The sequence below is a fragment of the Chironomus tepperi genome, unplaced genomic scaffold, assembly GCF_022539635.2.
Source record: "Chironomus tepperi strain 1889 unplaced genomic scaffold, CSIRO-AGI_Ctep_v1 contig_454, whole genome shotgun sequence".
NCBI lineage: Eukaryota > Metazoa > Arthropoda > Insecta > Diptera > Chironomidae > Chironomus > Chironomus tepperi.
Window position 1 is genome coordinate 586,516 of NW_027226576.1, and position 19,111 is coordinate 605,626.

Genomic DNA, 19,111 nt, shown 5'->3' on the forward strand with positions numbered 1-19,111 from the left:
TTTTCGTAGTTTTGAAATCCAAAATTAGTTAAAATTGAGAGTTAAAAAATGTTAAATAAACACATATTCATAATATATTCTAAATCTTCAACTATTGTTGGAACTCTCTTAATATAGACTTGGGATTGCATTAGGATTTATATATGGTCTTTTTTAAATTTCAAAACTAATGTGAAAATAGAGTATCTGAGATTCTCAAAACTTTTTTGCAGGTATAGCAAATATTAATCTCATAAAGTTTCACAACTCTGACGAATATTTATTAATTAATTGATGATAAAAATTTTATTGCATTTAAATAGATTTTTCATTTGCTTATCTGAATCCTTAAAAGTATTAAATTAATAAAAACAAAAAAACATGAATTGTCCTTTTTGTAGTGTTTATTTGACCCATAGAATAAACCAATTTACAGAGAAAAGAGTTAGAATTTTAAAATAATCACATTCCAAAATATTTGATTTAGATTAAAGAAATAAAACTTTTGGTGAATAAAATTAACAATACAGTTCACAATTTAGCTCGAATCTTTTCTGGATTTTTGACCAAATTTACTGATGCAAGATGATTAAACCAAACGTTCATATACTCTTCTCTATGCTTCATGAAGTGCATTACATGTGGTGAGCGATCAAAACATTTCCAAGTAAGCTTAATTCCATTTGATACCCAAGAATCAGCTACTCTGCGATTAGAGTTTTCAGCACCAACTGGATCAGTTTTTGAGACAATTAATAAAGCTGGAGCATGTACAAAATTTGTGTGGAACATTTGACTCGAACGAATATAATGCTGAGTTGCTGGTTCATGGAATGTTCGCAAGTGATACTTCATATAATTTCTTAGTGGTACTTGTAGCTTGGGATTTTTAGGAAATAAAGCCTTGGGCACTCCGACAGGAATCTCGGTGATATCTGCAGCACTGTCCCAAATTTGACATGTGAATCGATCAACGACTTTTTGATAAGTCTTAATATCTTTATTCATTTGCACTAAACATTCACCAAATAAATATCCTCCAACACTAAATCCATGAATTACCATTTTGTTGTAGTAGTCATTATTTAAGAGAAATTTGACAATATCGTTTGCAACTTGCTGTGCTCCATTTACCGGCCACAATAGCTGCCACGGTGTAATTTGAGCTACAGCTACATCAAAACCTTGATCTAAATAAAGATGTGCATATTTCATCAAATGTTTCGGCTTAGATTTTAACCATGAAAATATGATAGCCAAAGGTCTATCTCCGCTATCTTGATATAAGCTGTAATTATTTTGATAACAATAAATACAATACACGCTTTATCGAAAACATTATCATTATCATACCGCAAAGACTTTGCATCTGTCTCGATTTTTCTCTTATCCTCGGTAACAAGATATAGATTTTTTGTGACCTCTTGAGTGCTAATAGAACGTCGCATAATGACCGAGTAAGTTGGAATCAAAGTTTCAAGTTCGTGACGAAGCAAAATCACTGAGCCATTCTAAAATTACAATTCATTACAAAAATAAAAATCGATTAATTGTTTTATAAAAAAAGCTCAATTTTCAAGTTTCTTATCGGTTAGATGGATTATTTGATAAATGAAACATGAGTAATCATTTTAAAAAAGACCACCTGTTCGTTATGTATAAAAAGACTTTAAGTTTAAAATTTCATTTTTCTTTCTTTTTTATAGGTAATATTGTTCTTTATTAAACAATCAAGTAGATCTAGCTATATGTAGTCTTTAATTTTTCGAAATTATACTCATACATATGAAGCAATTTTCGTAAATAAACTTTGACTTGCTCATATAAGACATTGGGATTAATATCAGTTCTTTGAGATTATTAAATAAAATAATATATGATGTCAATTTATGATGATAATAAATTCAGAATAATTCAATTATGAGTATTAACATATCGAATTTAATGAAAGGTATTAGCATTTTCAATTTGCACATAGTGGATCAATAAACTTTTTAAATTTATAAGGCTTTTTTATAAACAGTACAATCTATTAATAAAAAAACTTGTAAGAAACCAGTTTTCTTTGTTAATTTTTTTTGAATGAATCTAATTTAGAATACATGTACTTACTTTTCGAAGTAATTGCGAATAATTTCTAGCCGAGCTAGCGATATTAATATTATTGTGAGCCTTAGCTACTCGCAATTTATCAGAAAATCTGATGTTTCGGATTCCATATCGTATTGATGCAAAGTTCATTGTTTTATATATGTCGATGATTATGCCTTCACAAAAAGAAACTGTATTCAACTATTATTGATTATAACAAAATTCCATCTGATTTAAAATCAAGCCAAAAATCAAGATTTTATCTGTTACAAGTTGAAATTTTGATAAGACGACTAGTATAAAAAATAATAGTTGAAAATTTCTCCTATACTGAGTTGTATAAAGAGAATTTCAACATAAAATAATGAGTACAGTCAATTCTCAAACATTCGAAATTTCGAAAAGTCTTCCTTCACCCTTGCAAATATAGTTTGTCAAAATTAGTAGCCGACTGAAGCATTTTTTCACCAATGGTGAATTGGTAAATTTAAACGAATAATGTTTTTGATTAAAATTTCGTTTTATTTTTCACATGAAATTTTACAACAAAAATATGCTCATAAGCATTTATGCGCTCTAAAAATTGGATTTTGATTCGAATCATTCATAAATATGGCATATATGTATCTGATTAGAAAATTATAAGAATTATTGCAAATTTAATCTTACTAAAATCGATCATTTTGGTTTGATATAATATGCTAAAAGCCTAAAAATTTAATCCTTCTTTTATCCACGATCTTATAATATATTTATAATATAAAGTTTGAAGTTGACGGCGGAAAAATTGTCAACTTTAGTTTTGCAGTTGACAAGCACTTTTCTTCCAAATGTCAACTTATATACTCTTTTCATTACCATCTATGCGCTTCAAATAGCACTTCAAAAGAAAGAAAAAATTTTAAATACAAAACTTAAATAGAGATTTATGTTGTAATAACACAATATCGTAAATAAATTATAAAGTAACAACCATTTAATAAAGAAAATATATATATATGACTAACAAAAGATCACAATGAACATAAGGAAACTTAAAAGTATTTAATTTGATTTTTCTTGCCGCTTTTAGTTCTTTTGGTATTCATTTCATTAGAATTTAGTTATTTGATAAAAATTGCACACAATTGCATTTGTAGTGTTTTGTTAATATATCTATGTGATTTTTCATCGGTCCTCTCTGTCTCTCTTGTCACTCTAAATCTGTTTTAATATCTTAATGTAGGTGATGATTTGTGAAAATGGAAAATCTCTTCACTCGGTGCGTATAAGCAAATATTAGCGAGCATAAAGCTTTCAATGTGGTAAATTATGATGGGTGATAGGTAATAATGAATACAAAACTTAAATGAGAAACTCATCTTATTTTGGGATAAGTCCACGAGTTTTTGGATAGTTTTTAATTGCCGATTGAGCCTTTTTAGATTCCATTAGACTCATTCGTGACTCTACAGCTGTTCTTACCGAAGAACGAGCTCTTATCTGACCAGAACGATTATTCATTGGCGTTTGTTCAGGCTGAACATTTGCATTAGTAATTCGATCTAAGCGTGCCTTCATTTGTGACGCGTATGACTAAAAATTAAGAAAAAAGAAAAAATAAATAATTTAAAGCATAATCGAATTTCTGAAATCACCTCTCCAGTAATGTCAATATCATCTTCTGTTTTCATTGCTTCGTCTAATACTGCTTTGAGGCTTGCCGAAACTTTTGGATTTTTATACTCATATGTTGTTCTTAAAGGTAAATCTAGCTCATGAGTAATAATATTTTCATTTTTGAATCGAGTTATGTTGGAACCTTTTGTTGCCTTAATTACATTCATTGCGTATTCGGACATTGGTCGTCGATTCTGAATGTGTGCGACCGGACGAACTTTCATTTGATTCTCATTCAAAATATTTGTGCTAAGTGTCCATTCCTCTTGTTCTTCGTCATAATGTGCTTGAGTATAAAGTCTTGATTTTACTTCAAGTGGTACAAAATTATCAATAATCAGCAAAAGACGCTTTAATTCCTTAATTAAATCATTCTGAGTCATTTCCAGTTCACGTCTATCGCGATTATGTTCCTCCTTAGTATCTTGAATTTCTTGTTTCAACGATATACATTTTGCATAACATTTCTTTAATTTGCGCGTCTTTAATTCTACCTCTTGCTGCAAAGAAGTAAAAGTTTCACGAATTTCCATTGTTGACTCTTCATGTAATTCAAGCTGCTGTTGCATTTCAATCTCTCGTTTCTTTTAAAAGAAAGGATATTTTTGTTAATTAATTTAGAAAAAATTAATACCTTTTTTTTTAATTTATCTTTACCTTTCTCTCCGCAATTTCGGCTAACTTATTTTCTAATTCAAACTGTCTTTCAGTATAAGTATCCAATATATTTTTGCCTCCTCTAATTAATTGACCCTCTAACTCCGATAATTTTGTTGCCAGTTCATTTGTGACTTCTTTTTCTCTTTCTAAAGCTTCATTAGAAACCTCATTTTGTAATAACAGTTGTTTCTCATTGTTGTCATTATTTTCTTCTTCTTCAGAAGATTTTTCCGAGTCTGAAATTTTACGGACACGAGCAGATTTTTTACGTTTAACAATTGGCTTTTCTCTTGTTTGGCGCTCAGAAATGAGTTTCTTAAGACGAGCAATTTCTTCTTGATATTCACGTAATTTTGTGTCTTGTGGATCTTCATTTTTAACCGGTTTGTTCTGAATAGTCTTTGCACGATGTGCGTATCTTAAAGTTGTGAGCGTTTCATTATAATTATATTCACTAGGCCCAATATTGGCAATCATTATTGTTTTGGAATTTCCTCCAAGAGAATCTTGTAAAAGACGTGTCAATTTTGAATCTCTGTATGGAACATGAGGTGACTTTTCTGCCAGAGCACTTATGACATTTCCAAGAGATGACAATGCTCTGTTAATTTTACTTGCTTCTTTTAATCGTTCTGCTGTAGCACCTTTATAATTTAAAATAATAAATGAAGTTAAAAAGGGCTTAATTTATAATGAATTAATTTAAGTATGTACCTGATTTACTTTGCCTCTCACTTCCCGCAAGATCAACAAGATTCAAACATCCAACTTTTATAGCCGTACTGTCCATTTCACACATTTCTATTTTTATGACAAAAACTGCATGTGATCTAGAACTATGTTCATTCATGTTTGTAAATCCAACAGTTCTATTTTTGTTTCCCATATTCATTACGGACATCATATCATCGACACTTTTACACAATACGGAATGTAAATTAGGCACACAAATCCCATTTTCACGTTCACGCAATTCTAAGTGATTATTTCCTGGTTTTAATAAATCTCTGAGCTCTTCCATGTAAATTTCAAGGTAGGAAACTTCGACCAAAAAATTCATGTTTTGAGTACGATTAATATGTGACCAAATTTGTTCAAATGCTCTTGGAATTATGCCTTTATTCTCTGGACTTTCTCTTGTTCCTTCCATCGTATATGTTTTTCCTAAAATTAATATGCGTGTTAATTAATAAATTCTACACAAAAGATACAACCTTCTCTTACCTGTTCCTGTTTGACCATACGCAAAACAACTAAATATGTGCATAAAATAAAGAAGATAATGAAATTTCCATATTGTGGTAAAAAATCGCAAAATATTGCTCACCATCCGTTAAAACCTTCAAGGACAGAAGCAACGAGAGGTCGAACTACTTCATCATAAATTGTTTGTTGATTTGCATTTTCATTATAAACTGCATCATATGTAAACATTTTTTTGTTTTCTCGAGTCGCTTCATTTGGATTAAGGATCTCGATAACTCCTCTGTTGGGAAAAACATCAACGACTTGCTGAAAAGCGCCTGCTTTTTCTTTATTGCTCAATGGTCTACATCTAACAATGACTTGCACGCATTCATTGCGTATGGGCTAAAACGATAATGAAAATGTAATATAATAATAAAGCTTTTAAGTGAGATCATTATTATTTTTATAAATTTTCTCTCTATGGAAGTGAAAAATCAATATTTTTTTTCACTTTTGACTATTTTATTTTGATTTATAAATTACCTGATTTTTAGCCTTTTTATCCATAACTGTATCTTTCAATTTTCGTCTTTATCAATCGATTTCCATCAAGAACTGTAATTTTACTCGTTTATATTTATTAAATAAATTAATTTTAAATAACAGAATTTATCTGTCAATGAACAATTTGCTTTTTGTGCCCTAGCATAAATGTTGATATCCCCCTGAAAGAAAATCAGGTGGATTAATTTTTCAAATAATTTTTTTCCGTTATAATAATCGTAAAAAAATTATGATGTATGTAGGTATTTAATGATTTTATGTGAATTTTTAAATTATATGGATAATTTGCAAATTTTGATTACAGCTAATCTTTCATACATAATTTATAGGTTTTGAGATGATCTTCTATATTGACCTGTTTACTAAATATTTGATGCACTCGCAAAAGATTTCTTTTTTGAAGATTACTGATAATCTAAGAAATTTTAGAAATGTGTATTGCATATCATTTAATAAAGACGCATTTTGGACGTCGCATCTATGTCCCGCAACATGAAAAATACATTTCTTTTTGTAAGCAGAATAATTCTGTAGAAATTATATTTGCAAATTTTATGGATTTTTTTGGAAAAACTTTGTAGAACTCATAAGAAATCCTTTACTTTCTATTTATGGTTTATTCTTGCCTTCATCAGTTTTTCAGATTTTTTAGAAAAAGGAATAATAACAAGAAGCTTTTAATTTCTCCAGAATTATTCTGATACAAAAAATATTATTGTTTCTTGCATGTTGCGTGACATTTATCAGAATTATTCTGCTATGAATATACATTTCTTTTAAAAAATTAAAGTCCTAGTCAAACAAAATGCTGTATTGTGACTTTTTTTTAAGAAAGCAGTTTAAGTTGTTAATCAAGTTTTTTCTAGAAAAAGTGATCTTCAGATTTAATCAAAAATTAGCTGTGGAATATAAAAAATTGTCATGAAAAAAATTAAATTAGCAGTAATAGGAGCCGGTGCTTCTGGATTATGTGCACTTAAAAATGCTGTTGATTATGGTTGTGAAGTTGTAGCATTTGAGCAGTCAAAATTAGTAGGTGGATTGTGGAATTATACTGATTTAACAGACAAAGATGAATATGGATTAGATGTACATTCAAGCATGTATGAAAATTTAGTAACAAATCTTCCAATTGAAATAATGTGTTATCCTAATGAACCTTTTCCGAAACAACCAGAGTCATTTGTTTCGTCAGCAGAAGTTTTAAACTACTATATCAGATATGCAGAGAAATTCAACTTGTTAAGTCGTATTAAATTTGAACATCATGTTTTTCGAGTTAGACCTCTATTAAATGATAAATGGGAAATTATTGTAAAAAACTTACGAAACGATAATTTTGAAACACACATTTTTGATTCAGTTTTGGTATGTAGTGGACACTTTCATACACCATACATTCCAAACCAAAAGGGTCAAAAATTATTTAAAGGAAAACAAATGCACTCACATACCTATCGATCCTCAAAAATATTTAATAATGAAATGACATTGATTGTTGGTGGAAATAATAGTGCTGTAGATTTAGTCATTGAAAGTTCAAAGAACTCAAAGTTAACAATATGGTCGCATCACTTAAATCCTGAACCAGAGATGACACAATTTGAAGGAAAAATTGTAGCGAAGCCTGATATATTAGAATTAACAGAAAATGGTGTTAAATTTATAGACGGCACGTTTGCTGAGTGTTCCTTAATTATATACGCCACGGGATACTTATATTCTTATCCATTTCTATCAATGGACTCTGGTGTGTTGGGAGGAGATTATGTAAAACCTCTTTGGATGCATTGTTTAAGCATTAATAATCCTTCATTGGGATTTATAGGACTTCCTAATCTTATATGTCCAAATCAAATGTTTCAACTTCAAGTTGAATTTTGTTTGACTTTTATGACGGAAAAGAGAACCTTACCATCGAAGGATGAAATGTTAAAAGAAATGAATTTAGATTTACAAGAGAGATGGGACAGAGGATTGACTTTCAGAAAGGGTCACTTTTTAGGTCATAAACCCGACGCACAACTAGATTATTATAATAAGTTATCACAAAAGGCTGGCATAATTCCAATCATGCCATGTATAGTGAAAATACATTCTCATGCTCATCAAAGCCGTATGAAGCATTTTACATCTTACAGAAATGTCAAATATAAAATTGTCAGTGAAGATGATTTCGAAATAGAATATTTGGAAAAATAATTTATACAGACGTTCTTGATTTCATTAAATGGTTTTATTAAGGGTTTTCTTTTTTTTTTTAATTATGTACAATGATTCATATTTTCCTATGCTTGTACCTTATTGAAAATAATTTTTAAACATTTCAGATCAAGCATAATTTATTAATTACTTCATTTTATTAATATTTTTTTTTTAATTTTATTAATTTTATATGCAATATATGTTTGAATTTTCATTTTGTAAAAAAAAAAATTGTTTTGGTAAAGGAGATGGAAAAGAAAGCAAAACAAAGACCTAATAAAATAATTGTCTAAAAATGAGAATTTTGTTTCGTGATTGGTTTTGCTTTAATTTGTTATTTTTTTACTTTATATTCCAAAATTTTCCATTTTTCATTTAAGCTTATTAATCCATTGAGATTTTATATGAGACAAAAATCAAAAATGCATTTCGGAATGTCCTAAAACTGAATATTGTATTATTTTAGCTGCGGTTTTGGATGGCACTTAAACTTTAAATATTCAAAATACTTTAAATATTCCATGACATAAGTCAACTAAAACTATTATTATTGAACATACGAGGAATTTTGAGAAATTAAATGTAATAGATATAATATTAACAAAAACGTGCCGTCCATTAAAAAGCAAAATAATTTATACGTATTAGTGGCTTTACATTTTTTTTGTAAAAAAAGAATTATTTTACCTAAATAGATAATAGATAATAGTCCATTAACGATATCATATTACACAAATTCAGTTATAATGGACATTGATTGAGAAAATATGTAAATAAAAATTATTTCAGAACTATACACCACATTGTGAAAAAGTTTTTAAGCTATTGAGCATTTAAAAAAACGCGGAAAGGATTTGTTCAATATCATATTAGAACCTGTGTTTAAATTTAAAGATATAGTGCTCTAAACTCTAAATCATACATATTTTATGTAATTCTGGAAGAATTTTTGTTTGATTATTATAAAAAATAATAATGTGCAATTAAAGGCCCTATTTTTGTTTTAAATAAAGAAAAAACATTTTGGACATCGTAAATATAAATCTTTAGATGTTTCAGTCTTTACATATTTTATGTTCTTTTCTCTTCTTTTATGCACATGCATAGTAATTTTTTTTTTTGTGTTTAAATTAATTAACTTTTTGCCACAGGAAATTTTTAAAATATAAGAACGAAAATCCAGGTTTTGTAAATTATAAATTAAATTAAATTTTGCTGATATTTTTTGATTTTTAAGCGTCATATCAAGAATTAGTTTATTTTTTTACTATCTGATCAGTGCCTCCTTTCTTGCACTTTTCAAATAAATTTCTTCATCTACTTAAGAAGTAAAGTACTCCCGAAGTATTGAAGGAGTCGTGAAACACAGTTGGAAAGACACTAATCTAATCGCTTGATTTGTGGATCGTTTATCAGAGAAAACGCAATAATTGTGAGTACATCAAATATAATTCAATGCATGTGTGTACAAGATTCAAACGTTACATTATCTATGTATTACATTCATTTTTTTACTCTGCATTATTTTGTCATATTTCATTTTTCATAATATAAAGGTACTAGGATAGTAATTCAGTATTAGTAACAAAATTTTACCCACTTTTTCATATTATTTTTCAACTCGATTATTGGGAAAATAATTTTCATTGGTTTTGAGAAAAATTGTTGCTACCTTTGAGTTGGCATATATATTTATATTAAGCATAACTTAAAGTTAGCACGCCTCTTTGTTCGATTGACGGGGTAAAATGTAAAATGCTAATTTTAAAACGGAAGTCATAAAAATAACGAAAAATTTAATGCACATAACCCGAACAGACAAGAGACATAAATATGCTCACAAAATTGAGCATGCTGAATTATATTGATTGAGTATACTCATTAGCATGCTCATTTAGGTGAGTATGGTCATTGTCTGTTAAGGTATGAAGTTTCGTTTCTTATATTTTTGGGCGAAAATCTAGGAAAACTGCTTCTCCAAATTACGACGGAGAATACGTAATTTAATTTGCTCATAATGGACTTTTTAATTAAATTAAAATATTAGCAATAATGATTAAATTGTTTTAGTCATTAGAAGCCTATCTTTGAATTGCAAAGTAATGCAGCTTTAGCAGCATCTAGTATTACTTTTACCTCATTATTAATACACTCTTAAATTCCCCATCCCGAAATATTTTCTTCTTCTTTGATTCAAATTTAGTTTTTCGTGTTAATTGAATTATTCTCCTGAATAGAAAATTATCAATCTCGAAGTATTATTTATATTCCTTACAATTTATATGTAACTAGTAGAAAATTATCCCCATTAAAACAATATTCCTTAAAAATCTAATATGACAATTTTTTTCATCATTTTCATAATAATTCTTCTCGTATTAAAGATATTCCATTTTAAAACTGATTATCATTAGATATAATTTTCTAGTTTATTTATTACCACTTGCATCGTTATTTAAATAACTTCAGATAAAACAGCTAATGCAGCATTGAATTTACTGCAAAGAAAGTTTTTTTTTTATCTTTGTATTAATTCTATAATTATTTTTTTTTTCGTACAATATTTTTTTTTTAGAAAAGTCAGCAAAACTTTCATTCTTAATCAAAAAAAGGAGCTTGTCAAGAGACTTCAATCGTCTAATTAATTCTTATCCTGAATACATTCAACTGCTAGGCGTATTTTCTAACCTTTCTTGTAAATATTAAATTTTAACATTTATAGATATTTCCAGTTTTGTTTTTACTTTACTTATTCTTTTACTTACGCTTGCAAACGTGTAAATTATTTATTCTTTGATTTCATGTAAATACTTTTAGTACCGGGAATCGTCTACGTTTCATGCATAAAACTCCCGATTATTATGATTTTTAGTATATGAATTATTTTGTGGCGATCTTTTTTGTGGTTCATCTAGTGCATAGGAGCCTTCATCCTTCTTTCGCATACGATATACGATAAACATCACAACTAAAATAGCAAATAATAAACCAACGACTGCTCCTCCAATGACAGCTGTAAAATAAAAAAATAAAAATAAATTAAATCGTCAGATAATGAAGAAATAAATAAGTTTTTTGCAAAGTGCCTTACCTGCTAAAATACCAGGTTGAGCAAAGAAGCTCGTTGTGCGGTCTTCATTAGATGTATTCATTATTAATACATTATCAGAGCCACTGTTTGTATCAGTTGGTGATTCTGGAGCGCGATTTGTTGGATTAGTTTCAAACGTGTCTGATCCTTTACTTGTGAATTCGGTATCCTTTCTTCTTGTATCACCACCGCCAACTATTTATAAAAAATTATTTAGATATGACTCATTAGCAATTTACAGTAAATATATTTTGTATGAATTTGCTTATTCATTAATTATTCATGCACAAATGAATTATGAAACGTTTTGTGTGATATATATTTTAATGAGTGAATGGTGATAAATGAAAAATAATAAAAGAGTAATACTATGAGAAATTAAAATATGTGTGTACGTATAAAAACATTTTTTTTAGATGAGATTGATGATGAATATCTTTTATGATACCTAGTAAATAAAAAATTACTTGACATGAAAATAAATTAAACATTTATGAAATGGGATGATTATTATTATTATATCTGTATATACGATAAATCACATTGATTTCATCAGAATCTTATCTCAAATAAATCTCAATTCCACTCGACTATATATCGTGTCAATATGTTTCTTTAAATAATATTAAGTATTAAGAAGAGAAGTATCATTAAATTATTTTTAAAAAATAATAAATAATTGCAATTAAAAAATATTAAAATAATGAAAGAATTAATTGCAAACGTGTATTTTCAATTGTGAGTCACTAGTGCTTATAAAAATTAACTAAAACTAAAGAAGAATAAAAGAAAATCAATAATTTTCTTTATATCATCATTCATTATTTATAAATATTTTCAAAAGCACTTTTGGTTGTGAATATATTTGTTGCTGTTTGTGGTAAATCATTTGAATCCAAAAGAAACATAAAATCAAATAAAATTATACCGAAAACAGAATAGAATGAAATTTTGAAACTAAATAAATTGAAGAAAATTCCAATACCAAATGAAAAAGAATTTTGAAAAAGTAAAATAACATAAGCAAATAATAATAAATAATAAAGAAAAATCAACTGACTCTCTTCATCGTCTGTAGTTGTAGGATTGATTGTTTTTTCAGTATCTGTCGAATTGTTATCAAAGTAAAGATTGTCATCGTCCTCTTCGACATTATGGATCGGTTTAACATGATCCTCATGAAATTTATCGTCGGTTTCATCATCTGTATCATCAATGTGATGATCTGAACCATCACCTGAATGATGTAGATTATTTGTAGTAGAATCTAGTTTTATGTGAGGTTTGTCTTTTGATGATGTTGGAATATCGTCATCTTCATCATCGCCACCATAACCAGATCCTGACCCATCGATGTCATCATTTTCATTCTCTAAAGCATCGTGAACCTAAAATTAAGAAGAAAAAAAATCAATTTAAGTTAATTAATACCTCAAAAATATTCATCACATTTTTAATTAATTAAGAACTTTGTCTAAATATGTTCAAAAAATTTTTTAGAGACATGAGTGGTGTAATTAATACAAAAAAAAAGATCTAAAAGAACGACGTCAAAATATAAATAAGACTATTTTGAAATACTCAATTAAAATGACATGGGTGGAGTTTCTGTTTTGGTGTGTATGATAAGCAAATTTCTTGTATAAATTATTTCCATTTTTATCTATTTACTGTTCGAATTATTGATTTAAAAATAAAAAAGCACTCCATAAAAAGTACAAAATTATAAAAAAAAATGTCAACGCAAAAACTAATTTAACTTACCTCGCCTTTTCGACCACTTCCTTCAAATTCATCGTCATTATCGATATAAATATCTTTGTTATTATTATATTTATTTTGTTGTAGTTTTTCAGCCGTTGAGTCTGATAAAGCGCTAATTTTAGATCTCTGTAGAAATAAATTTAAATAAAAAATTATTTTTTTTCTTCTTTTTATTCAGGAGAATTTGACTCTTGAGACTTTTAAAAGGGCACCTGTAAGGAATAATCTAAAGATACTTTCTGCAAGAACAGTCGAAACTATTATGGAAAATGAGAAAAACTGCTATGCGAAATATTCAATAGTCGGCATGAAAAACATTCTCTCTCTTTCTATAAAGGAAAATTCTCTCAAATTTTCCACAATTTTCTCTCTCAAGAAACATGAAAAGTCACTAAAACATTATTCTCAATCCTTGTTTTCTCTTCTTCACAATTTGTACTTTTTTATTATATATTTTTGTTTACGCATTAGCAATGTTAACTGACAACAAGATGTCAGAGATATGTATTTGTTTGAACCTGTGAATCTTTTTCATTTTCGTACATTTCTTTGCTTAACATTTAGGCATTGCTTTTATAATTTCAAAATATCGAAATACTAGGAAAATATGTAGATATAAAGTAAAATTGCTATTTAAAATTCATTTTAGTAGTAAAAATCGATAAAGTTTGTCTTGCCATATTTTATATATTTTTTTATTAAGTATGTCTCCAAAAAGATTTGAATAAATTGCAGATAGTTCATGAAATATATAAAAAAAATTTAATTCTGAAAGCATGCTGTCTAATGCTGTTTACTTTATAATTAAAGAGATGAAGAAAAAAAAAATGTTTAATGTGCTTAATGCAGATAGATAGGAAATGAAAATGAAAAGAAAGAATAAGTTAAATAGTGAGAATCTGTATCGCATACATACAACTATGTATACACATTTAAAAATACAATATGTATGCAGGTAGAAAAACAAAAAAAAAATATCTTTATTTTCATTCACAACGGGCATCTATCGAAAATAATTCGAAAACGTGATTTCCTTTTGTGCCCCCAGTAAGTCACAATAAAAGATAATGTGACAGTCTCATATGGAAAATTAAGAAAATAAAAGAAAGAAACAAATCTGGCAAAAAAATGTGTATATAAACACACATCTTCTTGACGTTTATTTTTACCCATATTAATATAGTAACGTATAGAAGAAAATTCATTCATAATAATATAATAATTACTTTGATCTATAGACTTGTAATTCTTCATTATATTTTGCAAAATAAGGAACGCAATAAGTTGTTCTAAAGCGCATTAAACATGATAATATTTATAAAAAAAAAAACTAATATAAACACTTTTTAGACAGGAAGCAAGACTATAAATAATAAAATTGAGTTGAAAAGAAATCAATTGCAATTTATTATTTTCGATGTAAAAAAAGAATGTTCATGACAAAAATTCATTATGTGGATGAAGCAATTATTGTCTACTTTTATGACATTAATTCATTAGCTATTAAATTTGCAAAACTCTTAATACGAAAATATTTATAGTGCGTATACAGTAGCTTTAATGATTCAGTAAATAAAAATTGTTATTCCAAAAATGTAGGATTTGAAAGAATGATGAATCTTATCTTTTCAAAAGAATTGTTTATGTGATGATCAAAATGAGTTGATACAGATGAGATGGAAAATATATATACAGACATATCATATGTTTATATCTCTTTTTCATTCATTTATATATTTATAGAAGTTTATAATTCAAAGCAGTCGAAACAACATAAGTAATCATATATATGAACCATCGGTAACTATTTGAAGGAATTTTGAGAGAGAGAAAGAGAGAAAAAATTTATATAAAGTGTACACATATGCACACATTTATAAACATCAAAGGAAAACATGTATGGGCGAGTGAATCATGATTTTTCCACGAAAACTTTTTCGTAATTTAAGAATCTTACCTGGTCATTGGCTAACACTCCAGTTGTCCATAGCGACAGAAAAATCAGAGAAATTGTGAAAAGCCTTAAACTGCTCATTTTTATCTCACTATTATTGCACCAACTTTTATTACTCATATTTTGATTTTCTATATATTTTCTCTGTAATGGCTGGTTCCTTTGATATTAATATATCCTATCAATACTTTTCCTTCTTTTCAGAATTTTGCTAAAGGTTTTAGCAAATTTTTTACACAATTTCACTTAATTTGTTCACTATTTTTCACTTTTCAAAACATATTTAAGTAGTTGATACAGTCGTTTTCTATCAAAAAGTGTTTAAATAAAAATTTGTGTAAGCTATGTTGTATGTAATTCAATATATTGTATAGAGGGCGCTTTTCTGCTATATATAATTCTATAGCATGACTTTTTCTTCAAAATTCATCTATAAATTTGAAATCTTACACGCATACAAATAGTGGAAAACATGAAGCACTCACTTATAAAAACTTTAATTAAAAATTTTTTGTAAGATTTGCAATTTAAAACACTTAAAATGGATATTAATTTGTTTTCATTTTATTTTTCTCCCGAATTAGAGAACGTCGAATAGGATACCTGCTAAATTATCCACAATCATTCACATTCCCCAGTGTCGAATAAGTATGAATATTTGAAAACCAAGTAACTGAAAAGATTTTTCAATTCCAAAAATTTCATACAAGTCAATTAAAAAATTCCTTTTTTTAAATATATTTATTTTTAGCATTAACTTTATTAATATGTATGATATAATTCAATAATTGCATTATTTTTACAATGGTCTTGACATTTTTAAAAATATATTTTAATATAAGAAGTGGAATTAAGACTTTGTGTCAGAATTACACAAGAAATATTAAAAATAGTTTGATACATTTAATACTGAAAATATACTTTGTACATAATAAGTTGTAGCAAATTAATCACAATCACATTTGAAAAGTTTAAATAGAAATTATAAGAAATTGAAACAAAAACAGAATCGAAACAGAACTAAGCAAATTCATTTTGATTATCAGATGTGGAATCATCATTTTGAGGAATTTTTTCGAATTGATTGTATTCATTGTAAAAGAGTTTTTTTGAGTCTGCTCTTTCCCAAGGAAATTTAAGGTGCCCAACAATTTTTTTTCCTGAAATTCGACACATATGTCAGTACACAATTTTCTTATATTATTACCATACAGAAAATACAATATGAATGTAAAACATGTGCATAAATATGAATAATATTTAATATTTTTTAATTGGCATAGATCTATTGATGATTCAATAAGATAGTGTAATAGTCATTAGAAATTACACTAATTTACATTTAAGACATATGTCTGACATTAATTTATATAATATATAAATATATTTTTTTGGGTTGAATTAAATTACTTTAGATATTCAAAAAATTTGATCATAGGATTTTTAGATCTTTTGTTGTTCATTTTGAAGCTTTTTTTTTTTTTTGTTAATTTTAATAGTTTTACTTTGTCATTAATGAATGGTATTCGTTATCAACTTCATTACCTCTCCTTTTACGTTTTGAAATTAAAATCGCTATACCAACTGTGAAAACAGCAAACAGTAACACAATTGATCCCACAATCAATGCTGTCTCACCATGACGCATTGGTAGTTTAGTCGATGGTACTGTATTTATCGAATCACCTAAAAAGTCATTTAAACAATTGATACATTTTATTTTTATTCAACCAAACATCATCACAAAACAAACAGAAATACTATAAATCATGCAATACTACTAAACCACAGACCAAAGTTAAATATAAAATTATTCATGCTAATAAATACCTTCACGTGTGATTGTTGGCTTAATACCGTTAAGCAAATATTTGTGAATTCTACTTCCAGTGTTATCAGGCGATAAATCACCAACATATATCTTAAAAATTAAAAATAATTATTTTTTTTTATCGAAATTCTAAAATACGTATATTTACTTCTCTGGCATCGGGTGTAACAGCAATATCATGAGGATCTAAAAAAGAGCCAAATTTTCCACTAACTTCTCCTGAGTTTATATCAAAAATATATCCTGCCACATCTCTGTTACGTACATCCGGACCATTAACAACGAAAAGTGAATCATTAGCGTAGTCAACACTAAAATGGATATAATGTTTAATAAAAGGATATATTATTTTCTTTTTATAATAATTACTTACCTAAAAAGTCTGTCTCCTACAATTTTGCTGTGATATTGAGAATAAAACTTTCCATCCGACCAGGAAAAGCTGTAAATAAACATATTCATAATAAAATACACACTTCATATAACATAGTTTTTTTTACCATTGAATGCGCCCATTTTCACGGTCAGCAACACATAGTAATTCTTTGGAAGGGACAAGTGTTAAAGCATGCGGGATAGCAAAGTTATTAGGTGGTTCAGCACCAGTTGAAATTTCTCCAGAAAATGAATTTCTTCCCCACTAAAAAAATTATTAAGTTAGTTACTTAATTTTTGATATTTTCATCTATTAAAAAATATTACTTCCAAAATTTTTTCTCCCTTAAAATTGAATTTAATGATTCTTGCGTTGCAATAACCATCCGCAACAAAAAAGTCACCATTCTCTAGTTGTACAACTGATGTTGGCTTGCAGAATGTTTTTGATGTCATTGAAGGCTTAAATGGATCTCCAAGAACTAAATCTGGCTTTCTTGTAGAATTTTTAATATTGAATCGGAAAACTTGATGAAGTGCTGAAGAAAATACGAAATGAATGGAAATTTTGGTCAATCCTAAAAATTTTGTCACGTTTTCTTACCAACGTCTGTAATGTAGTAATAATTTCCATTGATATGTAATCCATGAGGCATGTAGAAGAGATTACTTCCCCATTCATTAATGACATTTCCTTGGTCACGATCAAAAGTAATAATAGTATTTTCCTTAATCGGCCCTAAATTCCTTTGCTTGAAAATATTTTGAGGATCAAATGTTTCTGCGTTCCAAATTCTGTCACTTCGATGAAAAACAACAACATTCTTATACACATCAAGCGCAACTGCTGATACTGCTCCAAGTTTTTTGGACGATGCAGGCCAATTGTCAACAAATTTGTAATCTTCAAGAAGTAATAAATTAGTTTTGTTTTTAAATATATGCTGATATGAGGCTGTTCACTTATTACGTTATACAAAAATACGATTTCTTTCACTTCCTCCTCACCCAATTTTTAAAATCTTATACAAATATTTTTCTTAATGCTGCAAAATTGCAGACCTCAAGTTCCCCAAAAAAGCGAACGAAATAAGTGAACTACCCATAATAAATTTACCCTCTTTTAATTGAAGTGGAATGGTTTTGCTATTGGACTTTGAATATTGTGCATCAGATATATCTTCATTTTTCTTGTTTATACTTCTCTGAGCTGCTTGAAGGTTCATAATTTGTTGTTGAATATTCAAATTTCCATAATCTAAGGGATTTTCTTCAGGATACTTGGTAATAAGAAAAAAAAATGTAATTTGATTTTCCATATGTTAAGAAATTTGTCATTTTTTTACCTCATTTTCGAGTGAAAAGTTGACTAACAATAAAAGTATTAAATTAAAATAAACTATTCTTATCATTTTCTAATAATTATTCGAGGAATGTAAAAGAAATAAGGAAATTAAGTAAAGTAAAAAATTAAAGTCTTTTGAATTTTTCAAATAAAGTCACTGCAGATGAGATCAATAAGTTTTCTTTTCTTATCAATTCTGTTGTTTCTATAAATCTCACTTATTATATTTATATTTCGTTAATAACTTTACTTTTAAAAATGAAATGCAACAGGGAGCCTTTAGTTTTTTTCTCAAACAAAACATTAAAAAAATTGTAAGTGCGACTTGATAATAATTTGGAAATACTTAGTACATAATATTCTCATTCTCTCAATTTATTCTCTTTATTTTCATTCTCTCCCTCT

General features: G+C 27.7%; 5 protein-coding genes across 7 annotated transcripts; 1 reads left to right on the plus strand and 4 right to left on the minus strand.

Annotated features, from left to right (window-relative positions):
• Positions 1 to 361: 361 nt before the first annotated feature.
• Positions 362 to 2,421, minus strand: l(2)k09913 (lethal (2) k09913). The gene is made up of 3 exons (XM_070651291.1): positions 2,092 to 2,421; positions 1,333 to 1,490; positions 362 to 1,267 (listed from the first exon to the last, which is right to left on the minus strand). Exons 1-3 carry the CDS (start codon positions 2,218 to 2,220, stop codon positions 511 to 513), a joined length of 1,044 nt encoding a protein of 347 aa, XP_070507392.1. The 5' UTR covers positions 2,221 to 2,421; the 3' UTR covers positions 362 to 510.
• A 187-nt stretch (positions 2,422 to 2,608) lies between these two features.
• Positions 2,609 to 6,287, minus strand: Klp68D (kinesin-like protein 68D). Its single transcript, XM_070651262.1, has 7 exons — positions 6,121 to 6,287; positions 5,717 to 5,979; positions 5,614 to 5,642; positions 5,104 to 5,553; positions 4,387 to 5,033; positions 3,708 to 4,313; positions 2,609 to 3,645 (listed from the first exon to the last, which is right to left on the minus strand). Exons 1-7 carry the CDS (start codon positions 6,142 to 6,144, stop codon positions 3,433 to 3,435), a joined length of 2,232 nt encoding a protein of 743 aa, XP_070507363.1. The 5' UTR covers positions 6,145 to 6,287; the 3' UTR covers positions 2,609 to 3,432.
• A 713-nt stretch (positions 6,288 to 7,000) lies between these two features.
• LOC139098906 (senecionine N-oxygenase-like) lies at positions 7,001 to 9,520 on the plus strand. The gene has a single exon (XM_070651285.1). It carries the CDS (start codon positions 7,063 to 7,065, stop codon positions 8,341 to 8,343), a length of 1,281 nt encoding a protein of 426 aa, XP_070507386.1. The 5' UTR covers positions 7,001 to 7,062; the 3' UTR covers positions 8,344 to 9,520.
• Positions 9,521 to 10,750: 1,230 nt separating this feature from the next.
• Sdc (Syndecan) lies at positions 10,751 to 15,753 on the minus strand. Of its 3 annotated transcripts, XR_011545240.1 has the most exons (6): positions 15,159 to 15,751; positions 13,202 to 13,327; positions 12,498 to 12,825; positions 11,438 to 11,632; positions 11,112 to 11,359; positions 10,751 to 11,034 (listed from the first exon to the last, which is right to left on the minus strand). XR_011545240.1 is itself a non-coding variant. In XM_070651300.1 (5 exons), exons 1-5 carry the CDS (start codon positions 15,273 to 15,275, stop codon positions 11,184 to 11,186), a joined length of 765 nt encoding a protein of 254 aa, XP_070507401.1. In that variant the 5' UTR covers positions 15,276 to 15,753; the 3' UTR covers positions 10,751 to 11,183. The 3 variants fall into 3 exon arrangements, 2 of the variants coding, with proteins under 2 accessions (XP_070507401.1, XP_070507400.1); XM_070651300.1 differs by having other exon boundaries at positions 10,751 to 11,359; positions 12,675 to 12,825; positions 15,159 to 15,753; XM_070651299.1 differs by having other exon boundaries at positions 10,751 to 11,359.
• Positions 15,754 to 15,964: 211 nt separating this feature from the next.
• LOC139098899 (peptidyl-alpha-hydroxyglycine alpha-amidating lyase 1-like) lies at positions 15,965 to 19,024 on the minus strand. Its single transcript, XM_070651275.1, has 10 exons — positions 18,708 to 19,024; positions 18,479 to 18,641; positions 17,966 to 18,265; positions 17,689 to 17,900; positions 17,487 to 17,626; positions 17,360 to 17,428; positions 17,135 to 17,297; positions 16,986 to 17,076; positions 16,701 to 16,841; positions 15,965 to 16,315 (listed from the first exon to the last, which is right to left on the minus strand). The coding sequence occupies exons 1-10, from the start codon at positions 18,771 to 18,773 to the stop codon at positions 16,176 to 16,178; spliced, it is 1,485 nt and encodes a 494-aa protein (XP_070507376.1). The 5' UTR covers positions 18,774 to 19,024; the 3' UTR covers positions 15,965 to 16,175.
• Positions 19,025 to 19,111: the final 87 nt, after the last annotated feature.

Bases quoted from the DNA above. Each gene is read 5' to 3' on its own strand.
- Klp68D (XM_070651262.1), bottom strand. From the start codon at position 6,144: ATGGATAAAAAGGCTAAAAATCAG. The intron at 5,643-5,716 runs GTGAGCAATATT...GCACATATTTAG, and splicing joins CTTGAAGGTTTTAACGGATG to TTGTTTTGCGTATGGTCAAA. The intron at 3,646-3,707 runs GTGATTTCAGAA...CTTAATTTTTAG, and splicing joins ATATTGACATTACTGGAGAG to TCATACGCGTCACAAATGAA.
- LOC139098906 (XM_070651285.1), top strand. From the start codon at position 7,063: ATGAAAAAAATTAAATTAGCAGTAATAGGAGCCGGTGCTTCTGGATTA.
- Sdc (XM_070651299.1), bottom strand. From the start codon at position 15,275: ATGAGTAATAAAAGTTGGTGCAATAATAGTGAGATAAAAATGAGCAGT. The intron at 13,328-15,158 runs GTAAGATTCTTA...TTATTTCTACAG, and splicing joins GAGTGTTAGCCAATGACCAG to AGATCTAAAATTAGCGCTTT. The intron at 12,826-13,201 runs GTAAGTTAAATT...TCTTAATTTTAG, and splicing joins GAAGTGGTCGAAAAGGCGAG to GTTCACGATGCTTTAGAGAA.
- LOC139098899 (XM_070651275.1), bottom strand. From the start codon at position 18,773: ATGATAAGAATAGTTTATTTTAATTTAATACTTTTATTGTTAGTCAAC. The intron at 17,429-17,486 runs GTAAAAAAAACT...GTTTATTTACAG, and splicing joins GAAAATGGGCGCATTCAATG to CTTTTCCTGGTCGGATGGAA. The intron at 16,842-16,985 runs GTATTTATTAGC...ATGACTTTTTAG, and splicing joins GCCAACAATCACACGTGAAG to GTGATTCGATAAATACAGTA.